Below are 27,838 nucleotides of genomic sequence, written 5' to 3'. Positions count from 1 at the left end.
TAAATTTGGCACCTCACTGCTAACATCATCATCATGCATTTGGCTACGGTCAGAGTCAGATTAAAAAAGATCACACGCCTGCAAATAACACTATCATGTTGAGCTCTGAGGCAGTGACTGTTCTCTGTACCTGGTGTCTACAATTACTCTCAGGGCCTCTCCTCTTATACTGCATAAGATTTGCTTTGGTCTTCTATGGCTGTTCCTGTGGATGATTCAGCGTCACTAATGGTAGCAACAGAGGTGAGCTCTGTAAACGTGTGGATTGAGGCACTATTGGTGAAGGACTTGTCACTAGCATTCCCGGATTGTAAGCCCATGGGTTGAGTTGTGCAGATAGTAGACCTCTATGGCAGAAATCCACAGAGAGCCACAAACACAACCTTAAAACCCAGAGGTGCACAAGAGGGGACTGCCACTTGCCTACAAAACGTCATCAACATGTGCATGAAATGGAATGATTCTGCCGGTCAGGCATTTTGGATACTCTTCCATCGGTGCAGGACTGTAAAAGATAAGTGCTGCTGTGTGACCAGTGTAGGCCCTCTAGTAGGCATCCAAAGATGGCACTGGAGGGGCTACCAGGCAGTGCAATGTCAACAATTCCCCACTATGAGTGGGCCCCTGTTATGCTATGTGTATTTGACCACAAACTGATTACTGACTCAATTTTATGCTTAGCTTCAGGTGCCGTCACAGCGGTGTGGCAGGGTTTTTATGCTACACCCAGCTTGTCTTCCACACAGAACTCATTTTTCTCACCAGCACAGGGTTACACCGTGCTGAAACAAAACCTGGGGGATGTGGAAGGTAGACACAGTAGGAGAGAGGCTTAGGCTTGGAATGTTTTCATCAAGGAAAAGTACAGCTCTGCCTCTGGAATGCTCATTGGGGCACAACCCGTTCCTTTGCAAGTTTTCGACACAGACCGAGTACAGCCAGCGCTTGAATTTCATAACTGAAGGGAGGGGGATATTACTAGAATCTTCCTCTTGAGCTGGTTTAAGGTAGTAAGGCGGGGAAACTTGGCACTGAGGAAGGAGCTTGCCTGAAAGTGGATGAACAGTTCAGGAAACAAAATCTACGGTTCCTCGGCTTGATGCTGCCAATGATGAATGATTCAATCCCTACGGGGATGCATTTTTAATTCTTAATTATTTAGCTAGACTATATAAATTGATTACTCAGACTAAGAGTACTTCATTCTTTGACATCGTTTCCTCTTAGTTTAAAGTAGAGCAACACACCCGCTTAGAGACTCTGGTAGGAATAGGGGAACATTTTTCACACAATTTCGAGCCCATTTGGCCTCAATCACCACAAGCTGAACTTGGGGATGGGGTGTTTAAATCCTTATTTCTTTGGGAGACAAACAATTTACTTACCTATGGTTATTCTCTTTCCGTTTGAGTCTATCTAGCCACATATTACTCACCTTTTAATGTTCCCCAGGCATCAGAATGGGTTCAGAAACTTTTTAGCAGTACCTCTTTGTGCCGGCAAGTGGCACCATGCAGCTCCACACTGACACCGTTCTGCTTCAGAAATGATAAGCATAGCCTCGTAGGCGCCAATCCCACTCGCTTGCTGACGTCCATTGCTATTGAGACTGTCTGCACCACTAGATGCAGGGCCCAAAAAGCGAACATGTGTGACCAGTGTACAGATTTCTAGACTTGCCAGCTTATTAATAAAAAGAGCCATATTAGAGAACGCAGAGGATGAGAGGGTCAGTGAGGAATCCCTGGATAGACAGTGTCTCTTACAGAAAGTGTGGTAACGAAGGTAAACAATTAGTTCTTGTGATAGAAACTTCCAGCCACAGATTCTTCTGAATAGATACCAAATCACTACCTATTTGGAGGTGGGTCTATGAATGGACTCAAACCAGAAACTCCAGCAGGACCAATCAGGCAAAAAGCATGTTCAAGTCTAGAATAGGACAAAGGCTTCTGTCCTTTTTGGGCACCAGAAAGTAGCTGAAATAACAACTATATCCTAATTCTGGTGCTGGCACCCTCTTGGCAGCCTCTTTGGCGAACAGACCATGCACGTCCTGCTGCAAAATGCAGTAATGGTCCTCAGTGAGTTGCTGTGAAGGGGGTGGGGGTGGGCAGTGGGTTTGGGGGAGATTGGAAGGAGCAGTGGAGAAGAGAGGAAGGTTAAGGCACATGCACCATGAACAATCTTGCAGGACCCACCTGTCTGATATTATGGCTTGCCAACATGGAAAGAATTGTTGGATCCTGCATCACGCTGGATGGCTGTGCTCCCCGAAGGGCACAATAAAAGGATTTAGCAGGTGGGGTCGCAGGAGTGTCAGTGGCTGGGAAAGCTTGGTGACCTTGGCTGCGTGTGCCGTATGCACCACAGGCTTGAATGCAAAACTGCTGGGTTCCTTGCTGAGGTTGGACAAGCTAGTAGTACAGGATAGCTCAAACAAATCAGAGAAAGGAGCAGTAAAGATGGTACGGTTGGGAAGACAGGCCTAATGAGTCCAGAGAGCATGCAGTAGCTCCACGCTCCTTAAAGTGCTCTAAAGTGGAAATAGGCAAGTCCCAGTTTATCGCAGCCACGTTTGGAGGTGAACGGCGACACTGGTGTCAATGGCTCAGCCAAAGAAATCATTGGTGTCCATACCACAACAAATTGTGAACCTGGCTGAATTGCAACTGTCTTGGATGGCCTCAGAGAGAACAGTCATCATAACAACAGTTGTCCTGATAGGTTCTGAGCAAACTCATTATCCACATCATAATTATTGTCTAGGATGGTGGTGAAAAGTGAACATAAGTATGTTGTCTCTTGTGGAGGCAGCAGATCAAGTGGAGTAAGCAGCGCCTCAGTCAGGCGTGGTTTCTTTCAAGGTCGGACAGAGGCTGACTCAGAATCGAATTATGGGCATCTCCGCTTCAAACATTGGTGGATTCAATACAGCATCGAAGTTCCAGGTACCGGGGTGGACCTTGGCGATAGAGGAAGGTCTGGTCTTGAGGCATTTTGACAAGCTTGGTGGGTCCAACTGGCACCGAGGTCAAAGCTTCTAGGGATATTCCAGATGGAAGGCCTCTCGGCTCCTTGGAGTCCCAAGAAGTACTAGACAGAGCTGGTAAGCATCCAAATAGCCAGCGCATGGCTGCTGAGAACTCTGAGACCTCCTTACCTTCAGGAAACATCTCAAGACCTGGCTGTTCGAGCAGTAGCAGCACCTCCCCCCCATTCTTCTCCCCCCTCCCCTCCTTAGCGCCTTGAGAACCTCACGGGTGAGTAGTATGCTTTACAAACTCCTAATTGATTGATTGATTTGATCTGCTGTGGAGTGGCAGACAGCCCTGGCAATACGAGTTGTGCTGGACCCAAATGGAGGATTGGATCTGAAGTTGTGCAACTCTGGGAGCAAGATAAAGAGTCAGGGCAGAGCATACACACCTGCTCAGGTGATTGCAGGTGGTGACGGAGGGCCAAGTTCCACTTCAATGTCTTGTCCTTCTTTTTGGACTTACTGGATTATTTGGTTTGCAACACAAACCGGCCTCCAGATTGGCAACTCCTGGAGAAGGAAGAGGACCGGGTGTGTACCCCTGGACTTCGATACAGACTTACAGCAGACTCGACAGGGAGTCTTCTTATTTTTGGTGAGGCATAGTTTCACCTCACGGTTGCTGGTGCCTTTCAGGTTCATCAACACTGTCATTTAATTTAAGGCAGGGAGTCATGATGCAACCCCAGGCACAACCGACATACGTGATGCGGATCTGTCACAGACATTTGTTTGGAATCGTCCATTAAGGGACACTGAGTTTTTGAAGGTCACATCTTTTGCACACTGAAAAAACTCTAAAATAATGTTGAGTTCAGTTTCTCTGAGACACAAGAGAGCACTCCAGAGCTCCATCTTGCGGTGCAGAAAAGTAGGAATTGACATCAGCACACTGGATTGGTGTCTATAAAGGCTCTGCACATCATTTCCAGTGAAATGGCATCAGTGTGGCGCCACAAAGCACCATCTGCCGATGCATAGGGGTACTGCTGAAAAGCTTCCAGATCCAAACTGGGGAATATTCAAAAGGTGAGTAATCTGTGGATAAACGTTTCTATAAAAAATGCTTGAACACTGCACAGACGGGAAATCTTTGTATTAAAAAGACTTATCAGAAGAAAGAAAGTGAAAATTCATGCAGAGTAGCTCCAAATCAGGGCTGAAGAGTGCAGAAAAAAGGAACTGACGGGCACCAGAAAGCAGCTATATATCTTCAGTCACGTAGCAAGAGTGTTGCTTCCAGCGCCAAGGTGGAGCCTACTCCACCTACCAGCAGAGCAGAACTATGAAAAGCTTCTGAATCCATTTGGGTGCTTGGGTACATTCAAAAAGTGAGGAATCTGCAGGTATAAGTATCCCTAAGAACGTACCTTTTACAAACATAGCAATTTTGTTACTTTCACTACAACTACATGAAAATTCTTCCTAATGTACCACTTACTATTGGACTGTATTTTACTATCAATTACTTTAAAGTAGTGCATATCTGTAAAAATCTAATGTACACACACACACAACAAAAACCTTTACAGTTTGGTCCAGTTAAAATTGCACTGAAAGACGCCAGACATACTCATGAAGGAAAATCTTTTTCGCCCACAAATGGCCCCTCAAGGCATCAGAATAAAACAATCTGCAATGCATCATTTGACCTTGCAATTGACACCACCACTGACACTACTAGGGAAGGATTACATATCCATATTGACGTATTGCTCTTACTTCTAGGAACACCTATTTAACTGCATAAAATCTTACTTTTTTGTATTACTCAGTACTGCGTAGTACCAGAATAAAAGCATCAGTCTTGCATAAATTATTCAGGATATTTTCTTAAACCAGTGAGGAAGAAAGACAATAGAGCAGTATAAACGTACATAGAAAACTAAATGAGACAGCTGGGTGAGTGAGTACCTGAACGCATAAGCAGGTGACTGTGCGCAGACAAGAAAACAGATGAATTTTGTGGTTCTGCATCAGATGATATCATGGCAGGCTAAATGACTTGGGATTTGATTACAATCTTGGTGGGTGGGATGCTCCGTCACAAACGTGACGGATATCCTGCTCACCATATTACAAGTTCCTTAGGATCTGATGGAACTTGTAATACGGCAGACAGGATATCTGTTACATTTGTAATTCGTATTCAGGCCCTTAATTGTGCTTTACTGAGGGCATGGTTTAGTGTGACACAGTGCCATAAATAGTGAGGGAGAGTGTGACTGAATGTCCGTAAGTGTAACACTTGAGTTAGATAATGGCTGACATATGAGACTCTAAATGATTAGCTAACCATGTATGAAAGTAGGTGGCTAATTCAAAGTGCACATTTTAACTGATGCAACATAATGAATACATAGCCGTGATGGGACATGTTCAAGTACCATCACTGTAAGGCCATACAGTGGAGACACGTCAAGATTGTTGCATTGAATGGCATAATACAAATTACTTTGCTAAATATGCTAGCTCATTCTCAGTAAACCTGAAAGTTTTGTCCATATATTGCTTTATAAACCAAATGGGAACCACTCACTGAACGTCTGTCATATTGTGGTTGAGATTAACCATCATTCTGTACATTTGAGCCTTTATAAGAACAGAAAATAACATTATTCACATTATTTTTCTTATGACCCAATATTCCTCTTCCAAATGGGAGAACAGTCGAACATACCTTTTATGTCATAGTATGGTTATCATGGGTATTCATATGACCACTGAGTAACTGAATCTCACAAAAATAAAAATAAAACATACCTTTCAGGGTCTACTATATATTCTAATCCTCCTACTGCAGAGATGATGTGACTTTAGCTCTAGAAGTAGTCGACTGGCAATGTCATGGCATCAAGTAAATTTGTATTGCTTGTAAATGGCATACCCTATTATTAATTGTATTAATTTTGTAAGCAGCTGATATTTATGTGTCCCATTTACCACAGCCTAGTGAAAAGTGGGTACTGTTGTGTACAGTTTGGGAGTCCACTTCGACCCGTAGCAAAGCACAATATGAGTGAACACAGAAGCTATTCTGGTTCATTAGTATTCTGGAGTATAGAAGCCCACCAACTAATTTCAGGGTTTTTGAAGAGAGCATGATATTCCTGTGGACCACAGAGTGCATGATTTTTACACTCGAAAATATTAAACATGTCAACCTCTCGGTAAAATAAAAAGTGAACACACCAAGTCAGTAGAATTTAAATCAAACAAGAAAAATGTGATAGGTCACACTATGAGAAATGATACCCACTAAATGAAATCATTTAAAGCCTGACAGTATCTTGTTTAAAAAGCTTGGTCCTTCCTTACTTAGTAAGATACTGATGCTTCTTTCCTGGGAAACCGGATACATATACTCTACTTCACCTAACGCTGAGTTAAGGCCTGTGTTATGAACTTTTAGCCTCCATCTGAAGGCAATTTGCTCAGAACTATGGTGCAGGTAGAGAGAAGGAGCATATTAATAAATAAATATCTCTAATTGAATGGAAATATTTAAAAAAACTATATATTTGTCTTTATAAGAAAAGACATCTTATCAATATATCAATTTCAGTATAATGATAATGAATTAAACTGGGTGAATTGACACTATATATTTCTGTGTGCCTTAAAGGACACCAATCCCAACAATCTGCCTTCCCCTCATCAGCTCTCAGGTAAACAAAAAGAACATGTATTAACACATCTGATTTAAAAAAAAAAAAAAACCTGCTCAGAGAAATGTAATACCAACCATTAGAAGAATGAAGAAGACTTAGTAACGTATCTAGAAGATATCGTATGATTGTACGCAATTGCTCTGTGGAGGACACCTGAATCAGTTCTCTTGAATCAAATTGCTCTCGCAAAGTTTTCCTACTCGCTCCCAGTGCCACTTTGAGCCTTTGAACAGCATGATGAGCCAAATTTAGTTGGAGCTGGAGCTGAATGCAATCCTGGTATGCTGAAAAGACCCTGGTGTCCTCCTCTACTGCTTTATCTGGTTTTCGCAGAAAGTACTGAGCATTATTGGCACTGTTTAGAGGTGGTAAATCAATGTTTTGCAACAGTGTTTCCAAGCGATGGCATGATAAATTGTACCTAAAGAATAATAAAAAAAAAAATTATTTTTACTATTTAAGTGAAATCTCATTAGTTAACTATATTTTGCCTTCCACTAAAGCATTTAATGTGGGCTAATCTTTAACACAACTGGCATACAAAAATGACAAATTAACTCACTTATTTACCTTGCAAAGTCATAGCACGGATTCCCTAAAATACACTGACAGGCCACAGCTTTGCCAAGTTGAAGTAAAGACACTTACCTAGAAATGTAGTCCTTCAGCACTGCTGTCTTTGATAGAACCAGGTTCTATTTACTTATTTCCCTACATCAAGCTCGTAATCCCCTGGTATAATAAAACAGTTAATATGTTGTCCAACTGAAAACCCACTAAATAAGCTCCTTTTTTAACTCTACCAGCATATATATATATATATATATATATATATGGAAAATGTCACTTACCCAGTGTACATCTGTTCGTGGCATGAGACACTGCAAATTCACATGCTGTGCACATCCCGCCATCTAGTGTTGGGCTCAGAGTGTTACAAGTTGTTTTTCTTCGAAGAAGTCTTTTCGAGTCACGAGATCGAGGGACTCTTCCCCTTTCGGCTCCATTGCGCATGGGCGTCGACTCCATCTTAGATTGCTTTCCCCGCAGAGGGTGAGGTAGGAGTTGTGTATATAGTAATAGTGCCCATGCAATGGAGTAAGTATGTATGTACATAATGCGGTTAAAAGTGATATATTTACAAATGTACAAGTCTAATTTTTTCTCAACTTAAAACGGCTACAGGATCCCGGGGAGGTTGGAGGGCGCATGTGAATCTGCAGCGTCTCATGCCACGAACAGATGTACACTGGGTAAGTGACATTTTCCGTTCGATGACATGTGTAGCTGCAGACACACATGCTGTGCATAGACTAGTAAGCAGTTATCTCCCCAAAAGCGGTGGTTCAGCCTGTAGGAGTTGAAGTTGTTTGAAATAAAGTCCGTAGTACTGCTTGTCCTACTGTGGCTTGCTGTGTTGTTAACACATCCACGCAGTAATGCTTGGTAAATGTATGAGGGGTCGACCATGTGGCTGCCTTACAGATTTCAGTCATTGGCATGATTCCTAGAAAGGCCATGGTAGCACCTTTCTTTCTAGTTGAGTGTGCCTTTGGTGTAATAGGCAGTTCTCTTTTTGCTTTTATATAACAGGTTTGAATACATTTAACTATCCATCTGGCAATGCCTTGTTTGGATATTGGATTCCCTGTATGAGGTTTTTGGAAAGCAACCAACACTTGTTTTGTTTTGCAAATTTGTTTTGTTCTATCTATGTAGTACATTAGTGCCCTTTTGATGTCTAATGTATGTAATGCTCTTTCAGCGACAGAATCTGGTTCTGGAAAGAATACTGGGAGTTCCTCTGTTTGATTTAAGTGGAACGGTGATATGACCTTAGGTAAGAATTTAGGATTTGTTTGTAGAACGACTTTATGTTTGTGTATCTGAATAAAGGGTTCTTGTATAGTAAAGGATTGTATTTCACTTACTCTTCTGAGAGATGTGATAGCTATTAGAAATGCTACTTTCCATGTTAAGTACTGTATCTCACATGAATGCATGGGTTCAAAAGGTGGACCCATGAGTCATGTTAATACGATGTTGAGGTTCCACGAAGGAACTGGTGGTGTTCTTGGTGGGATAATCCTTTTCAGACCCTCCATAAATGCTTTTATGACTGGGATTCTGAATAATGAAGTTGAGTGCGTAATTTGCAGATAAGCTGAAATTGCAGTGAGATGTATTTTAATGGATGAAAAAGCTAACTTGGACTTTTGTAATTGTAGTAGGTAGCTTACGATGTTTTTAGCAGATGCGTGTAATGGTTGAATTTGATTATTATGGCAGTAATATACAAATCTTTTCCACTTATTTGCGTAGCAATGTCTTGTGGTTGGTTTTCTAGCTTGTTTTATGACCTCCATACATTCTTGTGTAAGGTCTAGGTGTCTGAATTCTAAGACTTCAGGAGCCAAATTGCTAGATTCAGCAATGCTGGATTCAGGTGTCTGATCTGTTGTTTGTGTTGAGTTAACAGATCTGGTCTGTTTGGCAGTTTGATAAGAGGCACTACTGAGAGGTCTAGTAGTGTTGTGTACCAAGGTTGTCGTGCCCAAGTTGGTGCTATTAGTATGAGTTTGAGTTTGTTTTGACTCAATTTGTTTACTAGATACGGAAGGAGTGGGAGAGGGGGAAAAGCGTATGCAAATATCCCTGACCAACTCATCCATAACGCATTGCCTGAGAGTGAGCCTGTGGGTACCTGGATGCAAAGTTTTGGCATTTTGCGTTTTGTTTTGTTGCAAATAAGTCTATTTGTGGTGTTCCCCATCTTCGGAAGTAAGTCTTTAGTATTTGGGGATGAATTTCCCATTCGTGGATCTGTTGGTGATCCGAGAGAGATTGTCTGCTAACTGGTTTTGAATTCCTGGTATGAACTGCGCTATTAGGTGAATGTTGTTGTGAATCGCCAAATGCCATATCTTTTGTGCTAAGAGACACAACTGTGTTGAGTGTGTCCCTCCCTGTTTGTTCAGATAATACATTGTTGTCATGTTGTCTGTTTTGACAAGAATGTGTTTGTGGGTTATTATAGGTTGAAATGCTTTCAACGCTAGAAATACTGCTAGTAGTTCTAAGTGATTTATATGAAGCTGTCTCTGCTGAGTGTCCCATTGTCCCTGGATGCTGTGCTGGTTGAGGTGTGCTCCCCACCCTATCATGGAAGCATCCGTTGTGATCACGTATTAAGGCACTGGGTCCTGAAAAGGCCGCCCTTTGTTTAAGTTTATAGTGTTCCACCATTGTAGCGAGGTGTATGTTTGGCGGTCTATCAACACTAGATCTTGAAGTTGACCCTGTGCATGTGACCATTGTGATGCTAGGCACTGTTGTAAGGGCTGCATGTGTAATCTTGCGTTTGGGACAATGGCTATACATGAGGACATCATGCCTAGTAGCTTCATCACTAATTTTACCTGGTACCTTTGTTTTGGGTGCATGGCCAGTATTACGTTTTGGAATGCCTGTACCCTTTGTGGACTTGGAGTGGCAATCCCTTTTGTTGTGTTGATTGTCGCTCCTAAGTACTGTTGTATTTGACATGGCTGTAGGTGTGATTTGTTGTAGCTGAGTGAGAAACCTAGCTTGTGAAGGGTTTCTATGACATACTTTGTGTGTTGTGAACATAGTTCTTGCGTATTGGTTTTGATTAACCAATCGCCTAGGTACGGGAACACATGAATTTGCTGCCTTCTGATATGGGCTGCCACTACGGCCAGGCATTTTGTAAAAACTCTTGGCGCTGTTGTTATTCCGAATGGCAACACTTTGAACTGGTAATGTACCCCTTGGATTACAAACCTTAGGTACTTTCTGTGGGAAGGATGTATAGGTATATGGAAATACGCATCCTTGAGGTCTAATGTTGTCATGTAGTCTTGTTGTTTGAGCAATGGGATCACGTCTTGCAGTGTCACCATGTGAAAGTGATCTGATTTGATGTAAATATTTAATGTTCTGAGATCTAGGATAGGTCTTAGAGTTTTGTCTTTTTTGGATATGAGAAAGTACAGGGATTAAACTCCTGTTCCTTTCTGATGAATTGGTAATAATTCTATTGCATCTTTCTGCAACAACGCTGGGCCTTCCAGTTGTAATAAAATCCATGTGTTGTTTGGACATGTGTGTTTTCGGAGGGACATTTGGAGGGAATTGTAGAAATTGTATGCAATAACCATGTTGGATAATTGCTAGGATCCACGTGTCTGTTATTTACTCCCATTTTTTGTAAAAATTTGTTAATCTTCCCCCCACTGGTGTTATGTGTTGGGGATTTGTGACGCTGAAGTCACTGTTTATTTTGCGGTGTCTTGGGACTTTGTAACTTCCCTCTAGTTTTAGGGAATTGTCCCCCTCTGTATTGTTCCCGTAAACTTCCCCTCTGATATTGACTCAGGTAAGCGGGTCTTGTTTGTGAGGTTGAGGGTTCTGTGCTCTGTCCTCGAAACCCCCCTCTAAACTGTGATTTACGAAATGTGCCTCTGCTCTGTGGGGAGTAGAGTGCGCCCATGGCTTTGGCCGTATCTGTGTCCTTTTTAAGTTTTTCGATAGCAGTGTCCACCTCCGGCCCAAACAACTGCTGTCCGTTAAATGGCATTTTCAGCACCGCTTGTTGAATTTCTGGCTTGAATCCCGAGGTGCGTAGCCATGCGTGTCTCCGTATGGTCACCGCTGTATTTACAGTCCTAGCAGCTGTGTCAGCTGCATCCATTGCTGACCGTATCTGATTGTTAGAGATACTCTGGCCTTCTTCCACCACTTGTTGGGCCCTCTTTTGGAACTCTTTGGGTAGGTGTTCTATGAAATGATGCATTTCATCCCAATGAGCCCTATCATATCTTGCAAGCAAGGCCTGTGAATAGGTGATGCGCCATTGGTTGGCTGCTTGTGCCGCGACCCTTTTCCCCGCTGCGTCGAACTTGCAACTTTTCTTGTCGGGTGGTGGTGCATCTCCTGAGGTGTGTGAGTTCGCCCTTTTGCGTGCTGCCCCTACTACCACTGAGTCCGGTGTTAATTGCTGCGTGATGTACACGGGGTCTGTTGGTGGAGGCTTGCACTTTTTCTCCACCCTTGGAGTAATGGCCCTGCCTTTCACAGGCTCTTGAAACACTTGCTTTGAATGTTTCAGCATTCCTGGTAACATAGGGAGACTCTGGTACTGACTATGTGTGGACGACAGAGTATTAAATAAAAAGTAATCTTCTATTGGTTCTGCGTGCAGGGTGACATTGTGAAACGCAGCTGCTCTTGACACCACCTGTGTGTAGGCAGTACTGTCCTCAGGTGGTGACGGTCTCGCTGGATAACAGTCGGGACTATTATCTGACACTGGCGCATCATAAAGATCCCATGCGTCAGGATCCTCTTGACTCATCCCAGTATGAGTTGGAGACTGCATCATTGGTGGAGTGGCTACCGGTGATGGTTGTGGTGAGCGTTGTGGTGATGGTGGCGGAGTTATTTGTTTTGCCACCTTTGCTTGTGGTTGCTTGTCTTTCTCTTGGAAGGCAAGTTTCCTTTTAATTGGGATTGGAGGGAGAGTACTGATTTTCCCTGTATCCTTTTGAATGTGGAGCCTCCTTTGAGTGTAATCTGGCTCCCCTGCCTCTAGCTCCTGTCCGAATCTGTGTCCTTGCATCTGTGAGGACAGGCCCTGTTCCTCGGGTGTAGGAACTTGGTTTCGGCTCCGAGGCCGGATGTTTTGGCATTGAAACCTTTTCGACCGTCTTTTTCGGCTCCGAAGACACTTTCTTGCCTTTCGGTGTTCCGATCTCTCGGTGCCGACTCATTTCGGTGCCGCTCTCTCGGTGTTGAGAGTGCTCTGACCCGGTGTCGCGGGGTCGAGTCTGTTCTGTGCTGGTATCTCGACCGGAGTCGGATGACTTTGACACATGCGTGCCTTTTTTCGGTGCCGATGGTCGGTCACCTAATTTTCGGGTTAAGCCATGGCCTGTTGGGGGTGGCGTCCCCTGGGCTTTAGTGATTTTTCCGTGAGTTTTGGTCATCGATGTCTTACTCACGGTTCTTGGCGTCTGTTCTGGATCGACCTCGTCCGAGTCCAAATCCGCGATGGAGAAGGTTTCCTCTTCTTCCACGTGCTGTTGTCCTGCCGGCGCCGACGCCATTTGTAGTCTTCTTGCTCTTCGGTCTCTTACCGTTTTCCTCGACTGAAACGCTCGACAGGCCGCGCAGGTATCCTCTTGGTGTTCGGGAGACCAACACAAATTACAGACCAGATGCTGATCTGTGTAAGGATACTTGTTGTGGCATTCGGGGCAGAAGCGAAATGGGGTCCGTTCCATTAGCCTTGAAGACGCACAAGGTCGGGCCGACCAGGCCCCGCCGGGGAATCGAAAACCCCGAAGGGCCACCGGAGCTCTTCCGAAATCGGTTTAGATCAGTTGTAACTAACCCGATACCGAACGCAAACAATACCGTTGAATTTTCCGAGATTTAACTAACTTTCCGAACCGAAACACGGAGCGAAGACGAACACGTCCGAACCCGATGGCGGAAAGAAAATCTAAGATGGAGTCGACGCCCATGCGCAATGGAGCCGAAAGGGGAGGAGTCCCTCGATCTCGTGACTCGAAAAGACTTCTTCGAAGAAAAACAACTTGTAACACTCCGAGTAACACTAGTTGGCGGGATGTGCACAGCATGTGTATTTGCAGCTACACATGCCATCGAACATATATATATATATATATATATATATATATATATATATATATATATATGGAAAATGTCACTTACCCAGTGTACATCTGTTCGTGGCATGAGACGCTGCAAGGACGGGCGCGCTACGCTGTTGAAGGGGGACTTGGCCCGCCCCCTCAATATGGCTGCAATCCCTCAGTTGAGTCCTTTTTTGGAAGTGAGCGCCAACACAGTACCTTCAGGCAGCCATGGACTTATGAGCTGCCTAATCCAAACGTCTTTGGTGGGATGTCAGGGGGGTGGCCCTACCCTGCCTCTTCCTGGCAATGATTGGCAAAAATGGGCCCGCCCTAAAGGCATCAGAACCCCCACGGGGGAAGGAGAAATCCACAAAAAAACTCAGGAATGCAGGCGAGAACTGTACTATAGCTGAAATTGATGATCTCATTGAGGAGGTAGAGTCATTATTAAGCAATAGGGCTACCCCTCGGGAAGGTCCAGATAAAAAGATTACCTCCTATTACACAAAGAAAGCTGAAATAGAGAAAGATAAACTGACAGAGTGACAGCCAGCAAGAGGGAAAGGCACCGCCCGATATTAGGACAGGTAGCCCCAAAGATGACATAATTCGAGCCATACATCTAAGTACCATAGATAGTACCAGGAAGAAGGGCTATATGCAGAAGAGTGATGTTGTGTGCTCTAACAAGTACGCAGTACTGGCAGAACCCGTTACTAATAAAGTACAGAATGCACAGGAGGGGAATTGGTGGATAAGCTAGATCAAACCATCCCAATAGTACAGTCAGCCAGACAGAAGATATCACTACTCAATCAAGAACTAGAGAATTATCTAAAACACAAAACAAGAACTCTAGTAGATCTATATGATCTACTTTTTGGCTTAATCCAGGAAGTTAGGGAGTTAAAACACATGAAGTAAGAATCTTATCAGCTACTGTGGAAAAGGGGGGGGACAGGGGAACTCAAGAGTTCAGAGTGAAAATGAGAACTTATTAGCACCATTATACGCACAAGGTAGATCTATACGTCCTCAAAGTCTGAATGCCCACCCCAACCCTATCCCAGCTATAGCTAAGATTTCACATCGACCACAGGGATGCATGAGAGGGGTAAATGAGGGAAATACTGGATTACGTAATTATCCTATAAGCAAGGCTGGAGTTCCACGCCAAGAAACAGAGAACTTTCGAGGAGAACCCCGCCTGGAAATAGGGCTACAAAAAGAAAAGGTGGAACCTACCTCGAAACTTTATACCCTAGCACATAATGTTCGTATCCCTCCCATCACACGGAGCCGTTACTTTGAGGGGGAAAAGAGTCCCACTAGGACTAATGTTGTTTATCTGTTAAATGTTCCGAAATTGGCCCAAAATAGCATAGAAGATGAGGATTCCCTAAAGAATAAGCTTATACACTGGATCAGGTATAAACGACACTGCCTATCTATAATCCGCTCAGATATTACGAGGGCAGAAAGAATGCCAGGAGAGACGGGGAAGCAGGACGTTGTTGCACTGACATTTAAGGGTAGAAGACTAACTGAAGGTCTGATTGACATGGAACAGAGAACCACTGCCCCCAAAATTAATGCTATGAGATTTAGCCCGGATCCATTCATTACCAAACCTATAGTCCAGAGGCTCAAGCATAATAATGGGGGAATGCAAATGAGAAATGGAGATTCTAATCTTGAAACAGTGGATTGACTAACCCAATTAGATCAGGCATATGTGGGACCAATTGGGGACTCAATAGTAGCTGAGCCCCATAAAGGGAATAAACACCATGCTAGAGGGGTAGGGAGTATAGGGGAGTATTTGCCCCGCAGGAAGGAATTGACCACATCCTTGAGCCCCACTTCTAACGTCACGACCTCAAATGGAAGGGGAATAGTCACTATGATTTCCTGGAATGTAGCGGGCCTAAAAAGTAAGCTCATAGATCCTGAATGGCAGGACTACATCGATCATTATCATGTTTGTCTCTTCCAAGAGACCTGGCTTAAGGATCTACCGCACAAATTGGGATATAAAACCTTTTTTATTAGTGCAACTTCAGCAGCCAGAGGGAGGCCGTCTTGGGTGAAAATTTCCCTAAATACCGAGATATGTACACAAGTCACAGAGTCTGAGGATATTCTGTGGTTGGTATTGGGAAATAAAAATAAGGTGATATCCCACTTGTTCAATGTGTATATAAGACCTAGAAGGACAAATCTGGAGTCACCCGAAGTAGAATTATTAGATGGCTTGCTCAAAAAGATTCCAGTAGGAGAGACAATTATGATAGGGGGCGATTTTAATTGTAACTATGAACCTATAATTGGACTTGAACATCTAGCAGAAGACGAAGATCTAGCAAGAGCAATCCCCCATCTAACAATAGAAGAAACTGTCCCCGGTACTGTGGCCGCTTTGCAACTTGTGGGCCTAACACTAAAGCACGGACTGAGGGCGTGTAATGGTAAAGTGGGCCAAGGCGGCCTTAATATCGATACTTTCCAGAGAGGCAATACAACCTCGAAAATGGACTATATTATGCATAGCATAATTACATGGGAAAGATTAGTGACTTTTAAAATAGACAAAAGGAGGGAAAGTGATAATTTTCCGCTAATAATCGAACTTAGGGGCCACCTCCTGGATATGGAACATATAGAACATGATAAGGTGGAGTTACAACCCACTCTTAGCAATAATAGAAGGGTTCTAAAATGGCCGGCATTATTAGGCAATTTGGACGTCATGACAAATATCTATAATATATACGCTGAACTTTTGGAACCTCACGCTCACAAAAATTGTATTGATATCCCCATTATGGCCGTCCATCAGTCAATGAGTACTGCACTAAGACCCTACCTCACCAAACAGATACAGCAAAAGCATAAAAAGGGGAAGGTGCAAACCACCCCATCCAGTCCATGGTATACCACCGAATGTAGGGAGGGGAAATCAATATTGGTAGAGGCCCTAAAACAAAAAAATCCACTAGCTGTACAACAGGCAAGGGCTGGCTATAAGAAAATACTGGCTACAGCCAAAAAAAATTGGGAGGACCAAAAATGGCATGATTTGCTGGAAGCAGCCAAACGTAATGACACAATGACTTTTTGGAAAATAGTTACCCACGGCAGTAAAGTGGGGATATTCAACACAGAACACCATATAGACTCCAAAGCGTGGGTTAACCATTTTACACACCTTTATTCTGATCCCCCCAATCTCGACTCTTATTCCTCCAAGCACAAAGTTATAGCTACATGGGGCATTCTATCTGATATACAATTCAGCTTGGAGGAAACGGTGACTGCCATTAAAGCGATCAAAACAGGCAAAGCCCCCGGTTTGGATAAGATCCCTGGGGATCTGTTCAAACATAGTATAGAAACATGGGCACCCTATATAAATCTACTAAACAACGCTATAGCAAGGGGAGGTCCAGTACCTGAGATCTGGAAAGGGGCAGAAATAATCCCAGTCTATAAAAAAAGATCTAGTGAAGATCCTGGGAATTATAGGCCAATCAGCCTCATTGATGTTATGCAAAAAATCTATGCTAGGCAGTTGCTGAATAGAATTAGCTGCTGGATAGAAGAAAATAGTATATTGACTATATATCAAGCAGGATTTAGACAGCAGACAAGTACAATCGATCAGGCCTTTAGGCTACTAGCAATAATGTGGAAATACACTAAATTAATGAAGGGCCACCTCTATATTGCGTTCGTGGATTTGCGCGCGGCCTTTGATCTGGTGCCAAGAGACTCACTATGGGCTGCGTTAGGGAAACAGGGTATGCCGGGGAGTCTCCTGCGCCTGATAGAGAGGTTGCACGAAAATACATTTGCAAAGGTCCGGTGGGGTCCAAAGGGAGAGTTGACAGACCCAATACCCATTAAGAGGGGGGTGAGGCAGGGCTGTGTGCTTGCCCCAACTCTCTTTTCATTATATATTAATGATCTGGTAGAGTACCTAAAACAGAGTAATCATGACTCGCCAAGACTGAATAGAGATCCAGTTCCTGCCCTCCTTTTTGCAGACGATACCATCTTAATATCCCAAACTCCCATGGGTCTACAAACCCTACTAGGGAAGTTCAGTGAATACTGTAGCTCGAAGGGGCTAGAAATAAACACAAATAAGACAAAATATCTGACCGTTAACCCCCATAAAGCACTCAAGAGAAACATTCTGATTAGAGAGCAGGAATTGGAACGAGTAAAAAAACGTAACTATCTAGGGATATTGTTTGACGCCAAGTTATCATGGACGCCGCACGTCAACAAAGCTGCAATCTCCCTAGCCCACAGTTCCATGGCGATTAGCAAAAATTACAAAAGCTCAAGATCCAGGATAGTTTCACCAGTGTTTGAGATCTATAGGTACAAAGCGCAGGCTGCTGCCTTATATGGTGCTGAGCTCCGGGGAATCACAAACTTAACCCCGCTGGTAACCCAGGAAAACAATTTCATGAGGGTGGTATTGGGATTGCCTCCATCTACTCCATTGATTCCTCTAATTTATGATACTAACATGAAACAAATAGGCAAATTGGCAGCCCTGAGGCCATTGCTTTACTGGTGTAGACTTTGGACAACTCCTGAACTGAACCAATATAGGCAAGTACTAATTGAGATCATGGACCTGGATAAGACTGTCTCCCTTCCGTGGCTCCACCACATAAGCCATTGGTTCTACAATTTAGGGCTGAAATCCTATTGGGAAGACCCGCATACACTTACAACACAATCCAAGATTCGATTAAAGCAAATATATTGGGACTTCTCTCTAACCAGCCCCCTTCATAGCAAGGACCTAGGTAGACTGACCTCAAGTTTCTTGGAAATTACACCAATACCGAGAACTGAGGAATGGATAGACACAATCCAAACCAGGCGAGCAAAAGTACTATTTATGAAGTTTCGATATGGGATTCTCCAGGTCAGGGCATTTACTATTAAATGGGGCCCCCAGAGTGAGAGAAGACACAAGGCGACATGTGGGTTGTGTAATATGGAGACCTCTGAAACGGCGGATCATGTTCTCTTAACCTGTAAAGCCTATGACAAACCAAGGAGAAAATGGATTCGACCTATCTGCAGGAACGTAGGAATCAGAAACTGTAATGAAGCGGCTAGATTCTTGAGATCTAGTACCATTCCATTTGTTGTTTTTGGTATAAGCCGGTTTCTTTTAGCAATTTCATTTATCAGAGACAAGGCGGGCCTGAGGCTTTAGGTGTTCTAACCCCAATAAACCCCTACAGACAAATTTATGATGCCTGAAATGGCAAATGGGATCTCTCTCTTGCAAGTTAATGGACTCCGGATATATATTATGCTTAGGATATATCACCAGCTAATTTACACAAAGTGAGACTTCAAATGACCATTTTCTCCACTCATGGAGTTTTTTGTTCTTTTCTTTTTGCAGTTGTTAACTGTTATAAAATGGTTATCTAGCCTTCTATTGAAAGCCCATGGGACACTGATAATGCTTTGGGCAGGACACAAACTATAGAAACATTTGGCTTTTTAGTGTTAAGACTGATGATAACTGATTGTAATCTAAGGTTTTTTAGAAGTATTATTTACTACTCATGTAATGATTTTTTTTATCTTTTATAGTATTTATATACTTTAATATTTTATGACGATGATTATTCTGATGTTTTACCCTTTCCTGGCTGACAGCCGAATAAAGGTGTGTGTGTGACTATTGCTGGGGTTATGCTTATCCGATCTTCGGAGCTTTCCGAAATCTGGAGCCATAGAAGATTGAGTTGCTCCTGTAGCAGTAGCATTTTTAGTCTGCAGAGGGGAACCAGAGGTATGCATGATGACATCATGCCCAACAAGGATCTGAAAAAGGCGAACTAAAACAGATTTTCTTCCCTGTATTGACTTTGCTAGAAGCAGTAACTTCTGTTGTCTCTCTACTGTGGGACCCGCCATGGTGGATTGAGTGTCAAGGTTCGCCCCTAAAAAGGTGATACTGCTTGATGGTAGAGGTTTGGGTTTCTCCCAGTTGATGGTGAGGCCTAAACTGTTGAGTAAGGAAACACACCTTCTTGTTCATCTGCACGCTCCTGCGTAGGTGTTTGCTTTTATCAGCCAATCATCGAGATATGGAAATATCTGGTGTTTTCTCCTCCTGAGAAAAGCTGCGATTGGCGCTAGGCATTTGGTAGATATCCTGGGAGCTGAATTTAGGCCAAAAGGGAGGATATAAAATTGAAAACGGCTTCCGGCTACCATGAATCTCAGGTACTGTCTGTGGGTAGGGTGGATGGGAATGTGGAAATATGCGTCTTTTAGGTCTAGTGTAGACATGAAATCTCCATGGTTCAGTCACAGGAGGACAACCTTTAGGCTTATCATGCGGAACAACTGCTTTTTTAAGTAGATGTTTAGTTCTCTTAGGTCGAGGGTCGGCCTCCAGTCTTTCCACTTCCTGCGAATGAGAAAGAACCTGGAATAAAAACCCCTTCCTCACTGTGACAGAGGTACTTTCTCTATAGCTCCTTTGAAGAGCATCTTGCTGATCTCCCTCTTGAGTTGTTCTGGATACCTTGATGGAGTCCTGCGAGGAGGATTTGAGGGATGTAGTTGGATAAACTCCAGAGTGTGGCCCTGTTTCACTAATTGGAGGACCCACTTTGTCTGATGTGATGACTTGCCATTGCTTGAGAAACAGGGATATCCTTCCACCTAGAACCAGAGGAGGAGGGTTGGATGTAGCCAGCGCCTTGGATGTATCAGGCTCTACGAGCAGAGTCATTAGCAGGGCGAGTTGAGCTTCCCCTAGTGCCAGATCTACCATAAGCTGCTTGTGGTGGTTGGCTTTGTGGGTAATATTGACCAAATTGCTGAGAGGAGGAAGATAGGTTGAGTATCTATATTGCTGATAGCCTCCTCTATATGAAGGCAGTCCACGTCCTCGAATGGAAGGCTTCCAAAACTGTAGAGTCCCTAACGATCTTGCTGTATCCGTGTCGGATTTGATAGATTGTAAGGCCTCATCAATATGTTTACCAAATAATGCCTGGCCATCGAAAGCTAGGTCTAAAATCGTATTCTGTACCTCAGGGCGGAATGATGTAGCCTTTAGCCAGCCTCGTCTCCTAAGTATAGCGGCACCTGCGAGCTGGCAAAATGCAGTCATGGCTATGTCCATTGCACAGTCTATGAGCTCAGCTGAAGTGCGCTGACCTTCCTGCACAGTCTTCCTTGCCTCCAATCTTCCATCCTCTGGCAACTGGTCAATATGCGGGGCGATGTCTGCCCAAAGCTGTCTATCATACCTGGCTAACACCGCAAGGGAGTTAGCCGCTCTTCTCACTAGGCTATTGTAGGAAGTTGTCTCTGTATATACTATTTCAAAGTAAGAAATAGTGTGCACAGAGTCCAAGGGTTCCCCTTAGAGGTAAGATAGTGGCAAAAATAGACAATTCTAATGCTCTATTTTGTGGTAGTGTGGTCGAGCAGTAGGCTTACCAGAGGGTAGTGTTAAGCATTTGTTGTACACACACAGGCAATAAATGAGGAACACACACTCAGACTTACACCAGGCCAATAGGTTTTTATATTGAAAAATATATTTTCTTTTGAGAGGTTCAAGATTTACAATTAATACTTTAAATGTAAGGTACTTCACTTAGATACTTTAGGAACTTTGAATGAACACAATATCATGTACAGTCTTTGTAAAAAAAAATGGCAATAAGCTATTTCAAAAGTGGACACAGCGCAAAAATCAACAGTTCCTGGGGGAGGTAAGTAAAGGTTAGTTTTGAAGGTAATTAAAACACTTACAAGTCTCAAAGTTGGGACATAGGTAGCCCGCAGTTCAAGGCAACCCCAAAGTTACCACACCAGCAGCTCAGGGCCGGTCAGGTGCAGAGGTCAAAGGAGGGCCCAAAACACATAGGCGCCTATGGAGAACAGGGGTGCTCCGGTTCCAGTCTGCCAGCAGGTAAGTACCCGCGTCCTCGGGGGCAGACCAGGGGGGTTTTGTAGGGCACCTGGGGGGACACAAGAAGGCATTGAAAGTACACCCTCAGCGGCACAGAGGTGGCCGGGTGCAGTGTGCAAACAGGCGTCGGGTTTTGTATAGTAAGTAATGGAGAGACCCGGGGGTCACTCTAGCGGTGCAGGCAGGCGGGGGGGGGGGGGGGGTTCCTTGGGGCAGCCACCACCCACCTGGGCTAGGCAGACGTATGTTACAATAAAATGTACACTGGCATCAGTGTGCATTTATTGTGCTGAGAAGTTTGATACCAAACTTCACAGTTTTCAGTGTAGCCATTATGGTGCTGTGGAGTTCGTGTTTGACAGACTCCCAGACCATATACTCTTATGGCTACCCTGCACTTACAATGTCTAAGGTTTTGCTTAGACACTGTAGGGGCATAGTGCTCATGCACTTATGCCCTCACCTATGGTATAGTGCACCCTGCCTTAGGGCTGTAAGGCCTGCTAGAGGGGTGACTTATCTATGCCTCAGGCAGTATTTTGTGTGCATGGCATCCTGAGGGGGATGCCATGTCGACGTTGTCTTTTTCTCTCCACCAACACACACAATCTGCAATGGCAGTGTGCATGTGTTAGGTGAGAGGGGACCCTTAGGGTGGCACAACACATGCTGCAGCCATTAGGGACCTTCCCTGGTCACAGGGCCCTTGGTACCACTGGTACCTTTGACAGGGGACTTAACTGTGTGCCAGGGGTGTGCTAATTGTGAAAACAATGGGACATTTTTAGTGAAAGAAAACTGGTGCTGGGGCTTGGTTAGCAGGGTCCCAGCACACTTCTTAGTCAAGTCAGCATCAATATCAGGCAAAACGTGGGGGGTAATTGCAACAGGGAGCATTTTCCTACAAGTACATTTTCTGAGGTAAGTACCACATTTACTTGTTCAGTCTCCAGGACATAGGTACCCTACCGTTGGGGGTTCAAGACAACCCCAAACACCCAGAACCAGCAACACATGGCCGGTCAGGTGCAGAGGTCAACCAGGAGCCCAAATAATGTGGGTGCCTATGGAGACAGGGGGTACTCCGGTTCAAGTCTGCAGTAAATTGAGTATTTAGGGGCAACCCTGAACCCAGAAATCAGATTCCTGCAACCTGAAGAAAGAAGGACGGCTGACCTGAAAGCCCCGCAGATACGACAGAGACGACAACTGACTTGGCCCCAGCCCTGCGGGCCTGTCTCCTGACTCAAAGAACCTGCACAGTGACGCATCCAGCCGGACCAGCAACCTCTGAGGACTCAGAGGACTGACCTGCACCTAAAGGACCAAGAACCTCCCGAGGACAGTAGCTCTGTCCAAAACTGCAACAAAGAAACCATCTCCAAAGACAACTCCAGCCTCACTCCGGAAGCATGAGTCTTCACACACTGCACCCGACACCCCCAGCTCGTGTCCAGGAGAACCAACACCGCAGAGAGGACCCCCTCCCCCCCCCCGGCGACTCCAAAGACGTGGACACCCTGAGTCGACCTCCCTGCACCCCCACAGCGAAGCATGCAGAGAGGATCCAGAGGCTCCCCCTAACCGCGACTGCCCGTTAACAAAGGAACCAGACGCCGGGAAGAATCACTGCACCCGCAGCCCCCAGGAACAAGAGGAACTAACTACCGGTGCAGGAGTGACCAGCATGCAGCCCTCATCCTAGCCCAGTTGGTGGCTGACCGGAGAAGGCCACCCGGTGCACTGCCTGCATCGACAGTGACCACCCGTCCCTTCATTGACTTCAATTCAAAACCCGACGCCTTGTTCAGACACTGCACCCGGCCGCCCCTGTGCCACTGAGGATGTATTTTGTGTGCCTGTTTGCGGGGACCCCCCCTTGCCCCCCAGTGCTCTACAAAAAAAACCCTGGTCTGCTTCCCGAGGACGCAGGTACTTACCTGCTAGCAGACTGGAACCGGAGCACCCCTAGTTGCCATAGACGCCTATGTTATTTGGGCCTCTTTTTGACCTCTGCACCTGGCCGGCCCTGTGTTGCTGGTGCTGGGTGTTTGGGGTTGACTTGAATCCCCAACGGTGGGCTGCCTATGCCCAGGAGACTGAACTTGTAAGTGCTTTACTTACCTGGGAAACTAAACAATACTTACCTCCCCCAGGAACTGTTAGTTTTTGCACATTGTCCACTTTTAAAATACCTCATCGCCATTTTTGCCAAAACTGTGTACATTACTGTTTTAATTCAAAGTCCCATACTTACCTGTGTGAAGTACCTTACAATTTATGTACTTACATAAATTCTGAATCTTGTGGTTCTAAAATAAATTAAGAAAATAATCATTTTCTATATAAAAACCGATTAGTCTGGAGTTAAGTCTGAGTGTGTGTTCTCATTTACTGCCTGTGTGTGTCCAACAAATGCTTAACACTACCCTCTGATAAGCCTAACTGCTCGGCCACACTTACACAAAATAGAGCATTAGTATTATCTAGTTTTGCCACTAGAACCCTTGGACTCTGTGCACACTATCTCATTTTGAGATAGTATATACAGAGCTAACTTCCTACAGTATTTTACTTACCTCCCCCAGGAAATGTTGAAAATTACAGTGTCCACTTTTAAAATTGCTTTTGCCATTTTAAAGAAAACTGTGTATAATATTGAATCTATTTAAAGTCCTAAGTATTACTATTAAAGTACCTTTGATGTACTTACCTGCTGAATGAATCTTGTGGTTCTAGAAATAAATTAACAAAATAATATTTTTCTATATAAAAACCTATTGGCCTGGAGTTAAGTCATTGAGTGTGTGTTTCCTCTTATTGCTTGTGCGTGTACAACAAATGCTTAACAATACCCTCTGATAAGCCTATCTGCTCGACCACACCACCACAAATAGAGCATTAGTATTATCTATTATTGCCTCTGTCAAGCCTCTTGGAGAACCCCTGGACTGTGTGCACACTATATCTCATTTTGATATAGTATATACAGAGCCAGCTTCCTACATGGAAACATGTACAAGCCCTTTTAAGAATCTGTGTACAATAGGCAACTTAAGCAAAGACTGCAGATCAAGCAGTCGAACAAAAGACGATAAGGCAGAAAGATAGCCCTTAAGAGTCCCTAAGGTGGAACCCTGTTGGGCGAGTGTCAGAATGAAAAGAAGAATATTAGAAAGAGAAGAAGAAAAGGATCAATAGACTTCTCTGTACAATATGATATAAAATGCTAGAACGGCAGGCGTAAACTGTCTTGGTAGAGGGACGCCTGGCTGCCAGAATGACGTTACAGACTTCGCGAGGGAGGTCATAAACCATCAACTGCCGCCGCTCAATCTCCACGCATAAAGCCGCAGAGTTGACAGGTTTGGGTGGAAAGCCTTCCCCTGCTGCTGAGACATAGGATCCTCCTGAAGAGGCAACCTGATTGGAGGATTGATGCTCATTTTGAGAAGCTCTGGATACAAGACGCTCTGTGCCCAGTCCAGAGCCACTAAGATTACTTGGGCCCGGTCATTCTAGATTATCTTGAGAACTCTGGGCAGAAGTGGTATGGGCGGAAAGGCATACAAGAGGCCTGAACTCCACGCAAGACAAAAAGTGTTGCCTAACAATAGCTGCCTTGGAAACAAAAACACGTAATACTGCTGACATTGCGCGTTCTCTGCGGAGGCGAACAGATATAACCAAGGCTCTCCCCACTGCTGAAAGAGTCCTTGCGCCACCTCCGAATGGAGACACCATTTGTGACCCGCTTAGCATTGCTTGCTGAGTTCATCCTCTCTGGCATTTAGAGAACCTGCCAGGTGTTGAACCACCAGGGTTATGCCCTGCTGTTCCAGCCATGTCCAGAGACGTAGAGCCTCTTGACAAAGGGTCCACGACCCCACACCGCCATGCTTGCTGCAGTACCACATTGCACTGGTGCTGTCCGTGAACACCTGCACAATCTTCCCTTTCACAACCGGAAGAAATGCCTTTAATGCTAGCTGGATCGCCCGAAGCTCCAACAAGTTGATATGGAGCACGATTCCGCCGGAGACCATAGACCTCTGACCTCCGCCTTTCCCAGAGGCCGCCCCATACCAGGAGTGATGCATCTGTCACTATTGTTAGATCTGGTTGGGGAAGGGAGAGGAGTCTGCCTTTGACCCAATCGCAGTTCATCAACCACCACTGCAGATCCCTTGCCGATCCCTTCGAGATTTAAACCATGTTGGTAAGAGTTCCCCGATGCTGTGCCCATTGGAACTTCAGGTCCCACTGCAGAGCCCTCATATGCCATATGGCATGTTTGACTAATAGGATGCAGGAAGCCATGAGTCCTAACAGCCTCAGGGTCTGACTCACCGAAATCCAGCATAGAGGCCAAAACAGCAGGATCATAACCTGAATATCCTAGACTCGCTTTTTGGGAGGATAGGCCGAAACTACAGTGTCGGGAACAGCTCCGATGAAAGGGAGCTTCTGAGAGGGAGTCAGGTGTGACTTCGGCATGTTTATAGTGAACCCCCAGCAAATGCAGGAGGTCCACCGTAGTCTGAAGGTGGATGGCGAGAGCCTAGGGTGTCGGAGCCTTCAATAGCCAGTTGTCTAGGTAGGGGGAAGACTGAAATCCCTAATCTGTGCAGGGCAGCATAGTAAACCGAAAGTGCTTGTGGCCCACCTTAAACCGCAAGTAACTCCTATGGGCAGGCAGGATGGGGTTGTGAAAATACGCATCCTGCATGTCCAACGCTACTATCCAGTCTCCTTGGTCTAGGGCAGACAAGACCTCAGCAAGAGTAAGCATCTTTAATTTCTCCTTTTTGAGGAAGAGATTGACGTCCCTTAAATCCAAGCCTGGGTTTAGACCCTTGTTCTTTTTTGGAATCAGAAAGTAGCAGGAATAACAACCACTGCCTACTTCTGACATCGGACCCTTTCTATGTCTCCCTTGGCCAAGAGAGCGGAGTAAGATCAAGTTATCCTCCATCAGCCATTCTTTTACCGGAGGGATAGAGGGAGTGAAAGACTGGAAGGGGAAGGAATAGCCCTTCTGTATGATCTGCACGACCCATTTGTCCGATGTTATGGACCGCCAATGAGGGAGATGAAATGTAATCCTCCCTCCAACTGAGCGGACACAGTCTTGCAGAACCATATTAGGAGGGGTTGGGAGTTGTGGAAAAAGGGGGCTGGGTGGTGGCCGACCTCTGGTTAGACCCTCTGGGTCTGAGGGTACCACAACCTCGTCCTCGCTCTGGATGCTATGAAGCCGGTGGACGGTGGCTAACCTGTGGTTGGCGTGGCAACACGCCCCTCCTGAAGCCTCGAAAGGGATGATAGACAGACTGCTGATGAGCTGGCGCTGAGAGGCCCAAGGATCTGGTCGTAGCTCAAGAATCCTTGAACCTCTCAAGCGCAGAGTCTGCCTTCTCACCAAAAAGGTGTGAGCCATTGAAAGGCATGTTCATCAAGTTTGACTGGACATCCCCGTGAAGCCAGTGGTACGTACCCAGGCGTGGTGTTGGAGGGCCACTGTCGAAGAAATCGCCCTACCCAGCGAGTTGGTCATGTCCAAGCCACACCTGATAGTAAACTTGGCTGCATCTCTCCCATCCTTGACAGCTTGGGTGAGAGTGTCCCGTACAGCCTCTGGGTCCTGATGCAGCACTTGTGCCACCGTATCCCATAAAGTATGGGGAAAATGGCCCAATAGGCAGAAGGTGTTTACCAACCTCAATGCCAGGCTGGAGGAATAATACAACTTCTTTCCAAGTTGGTCCAGCCTCTTGGATTCCCTATCCGGGGGGGCAGAAGGGAAGGCACCATGGGAAGGGGAGGCTTGGACCACCAAGCTCTCCAGGGTGGGGTGTTTGGTGAGGAAACTAGGGTCAGTTGGAGCTGGTCTATTGTGACAGCCAACTGCCCTAATCACAGGAGCCCCTGTGCTGCGTTGGACCACATTCCCAAAAGGACATCTGTAAGGGCTACATTGAAGGGTAACATCGGTTTTGATGTAGCAACCCCTGGTTCAAGCACCTCCGTCAAGGGATTTGTCCTGACTGGCACCGTAGGCTAGTCTAGGTCCAAGACCTCAGCTGCCCTACACACCACCATGGCTTAAGATGCCCGCTACTCCGTAGCCACAGCGGGAGGAGAAAGCATGCCCGTATCTGGGGAAGTATCTAGTCCACTGGCTTTCCCTAGATCCTCATACCAGTCCTGTACAAGCTCCAATCCATATTCCAAAGGGTCCTCAAACCCCTCCCACTCCTCACCGGTGCCAGGCTGTTCTAAATAAGCCTCAGGCACTGATCTGGGCCTAATCAGCACCGTCTAAGTCGGAATCGGCGTCGTACGAAGTTGTTCCAGATCATCCGGAATGAGGATGGGGATACCACCACCAGTGGGCACCGGTGGTGGAGGGAGCGTCAATGTCAGGCCCGGCTCCGGAGAAGGTCGACTGTGAAAATCCAAT

At 45.1% G+C, this 27,838-nt stretch overlaps 1 protein-coding gene across 4 annotated transcripts in view; it reads right to left on the bottom strand.

The window, feature by feature from the left end:
- BIRC6 (baculoviral IAP repeat containing 6) overlaps positions 1–27,838 on the bottom strand; it is a 1,722,273-nt gene that overhangs the window by 1,035,039 nt on the left and 659,396 nt on the right. For all 4 annotated transcript variants that reach the window (XM_069234691.1, XM_069234693.1, XM_069234692.1 and 1 more), the window contains one exon: positions 6,786–7,132. In XM_069234691.1, the coding sequence (XP_069090792.1) occupies positions 6,786–7,132 (347 nt within the window). The remainder of the gene's footprint in view (positions 1–6,785; positions 7,133–27,838) is intronic.

This window comes from Pleurodeles waltl, chromosome 5, assembly GCF_031143425.1.
Source record: "Pleurodeles waltl isolate 20211129_DDA chromosome 5, aPleWal1.hap1.20221129, whole genome shotgun sequence".
Taxonomy (NCBI): domain Eukaryota; kingdom Metazoa; phylum Chordata; class Amphibia; order Caudata; family Salamandridae; genus Pleurodeles; species Pleurodeles waltl.
This window is presented reverse-complemented; position numbering and strand designations above follow the sequence as displayed.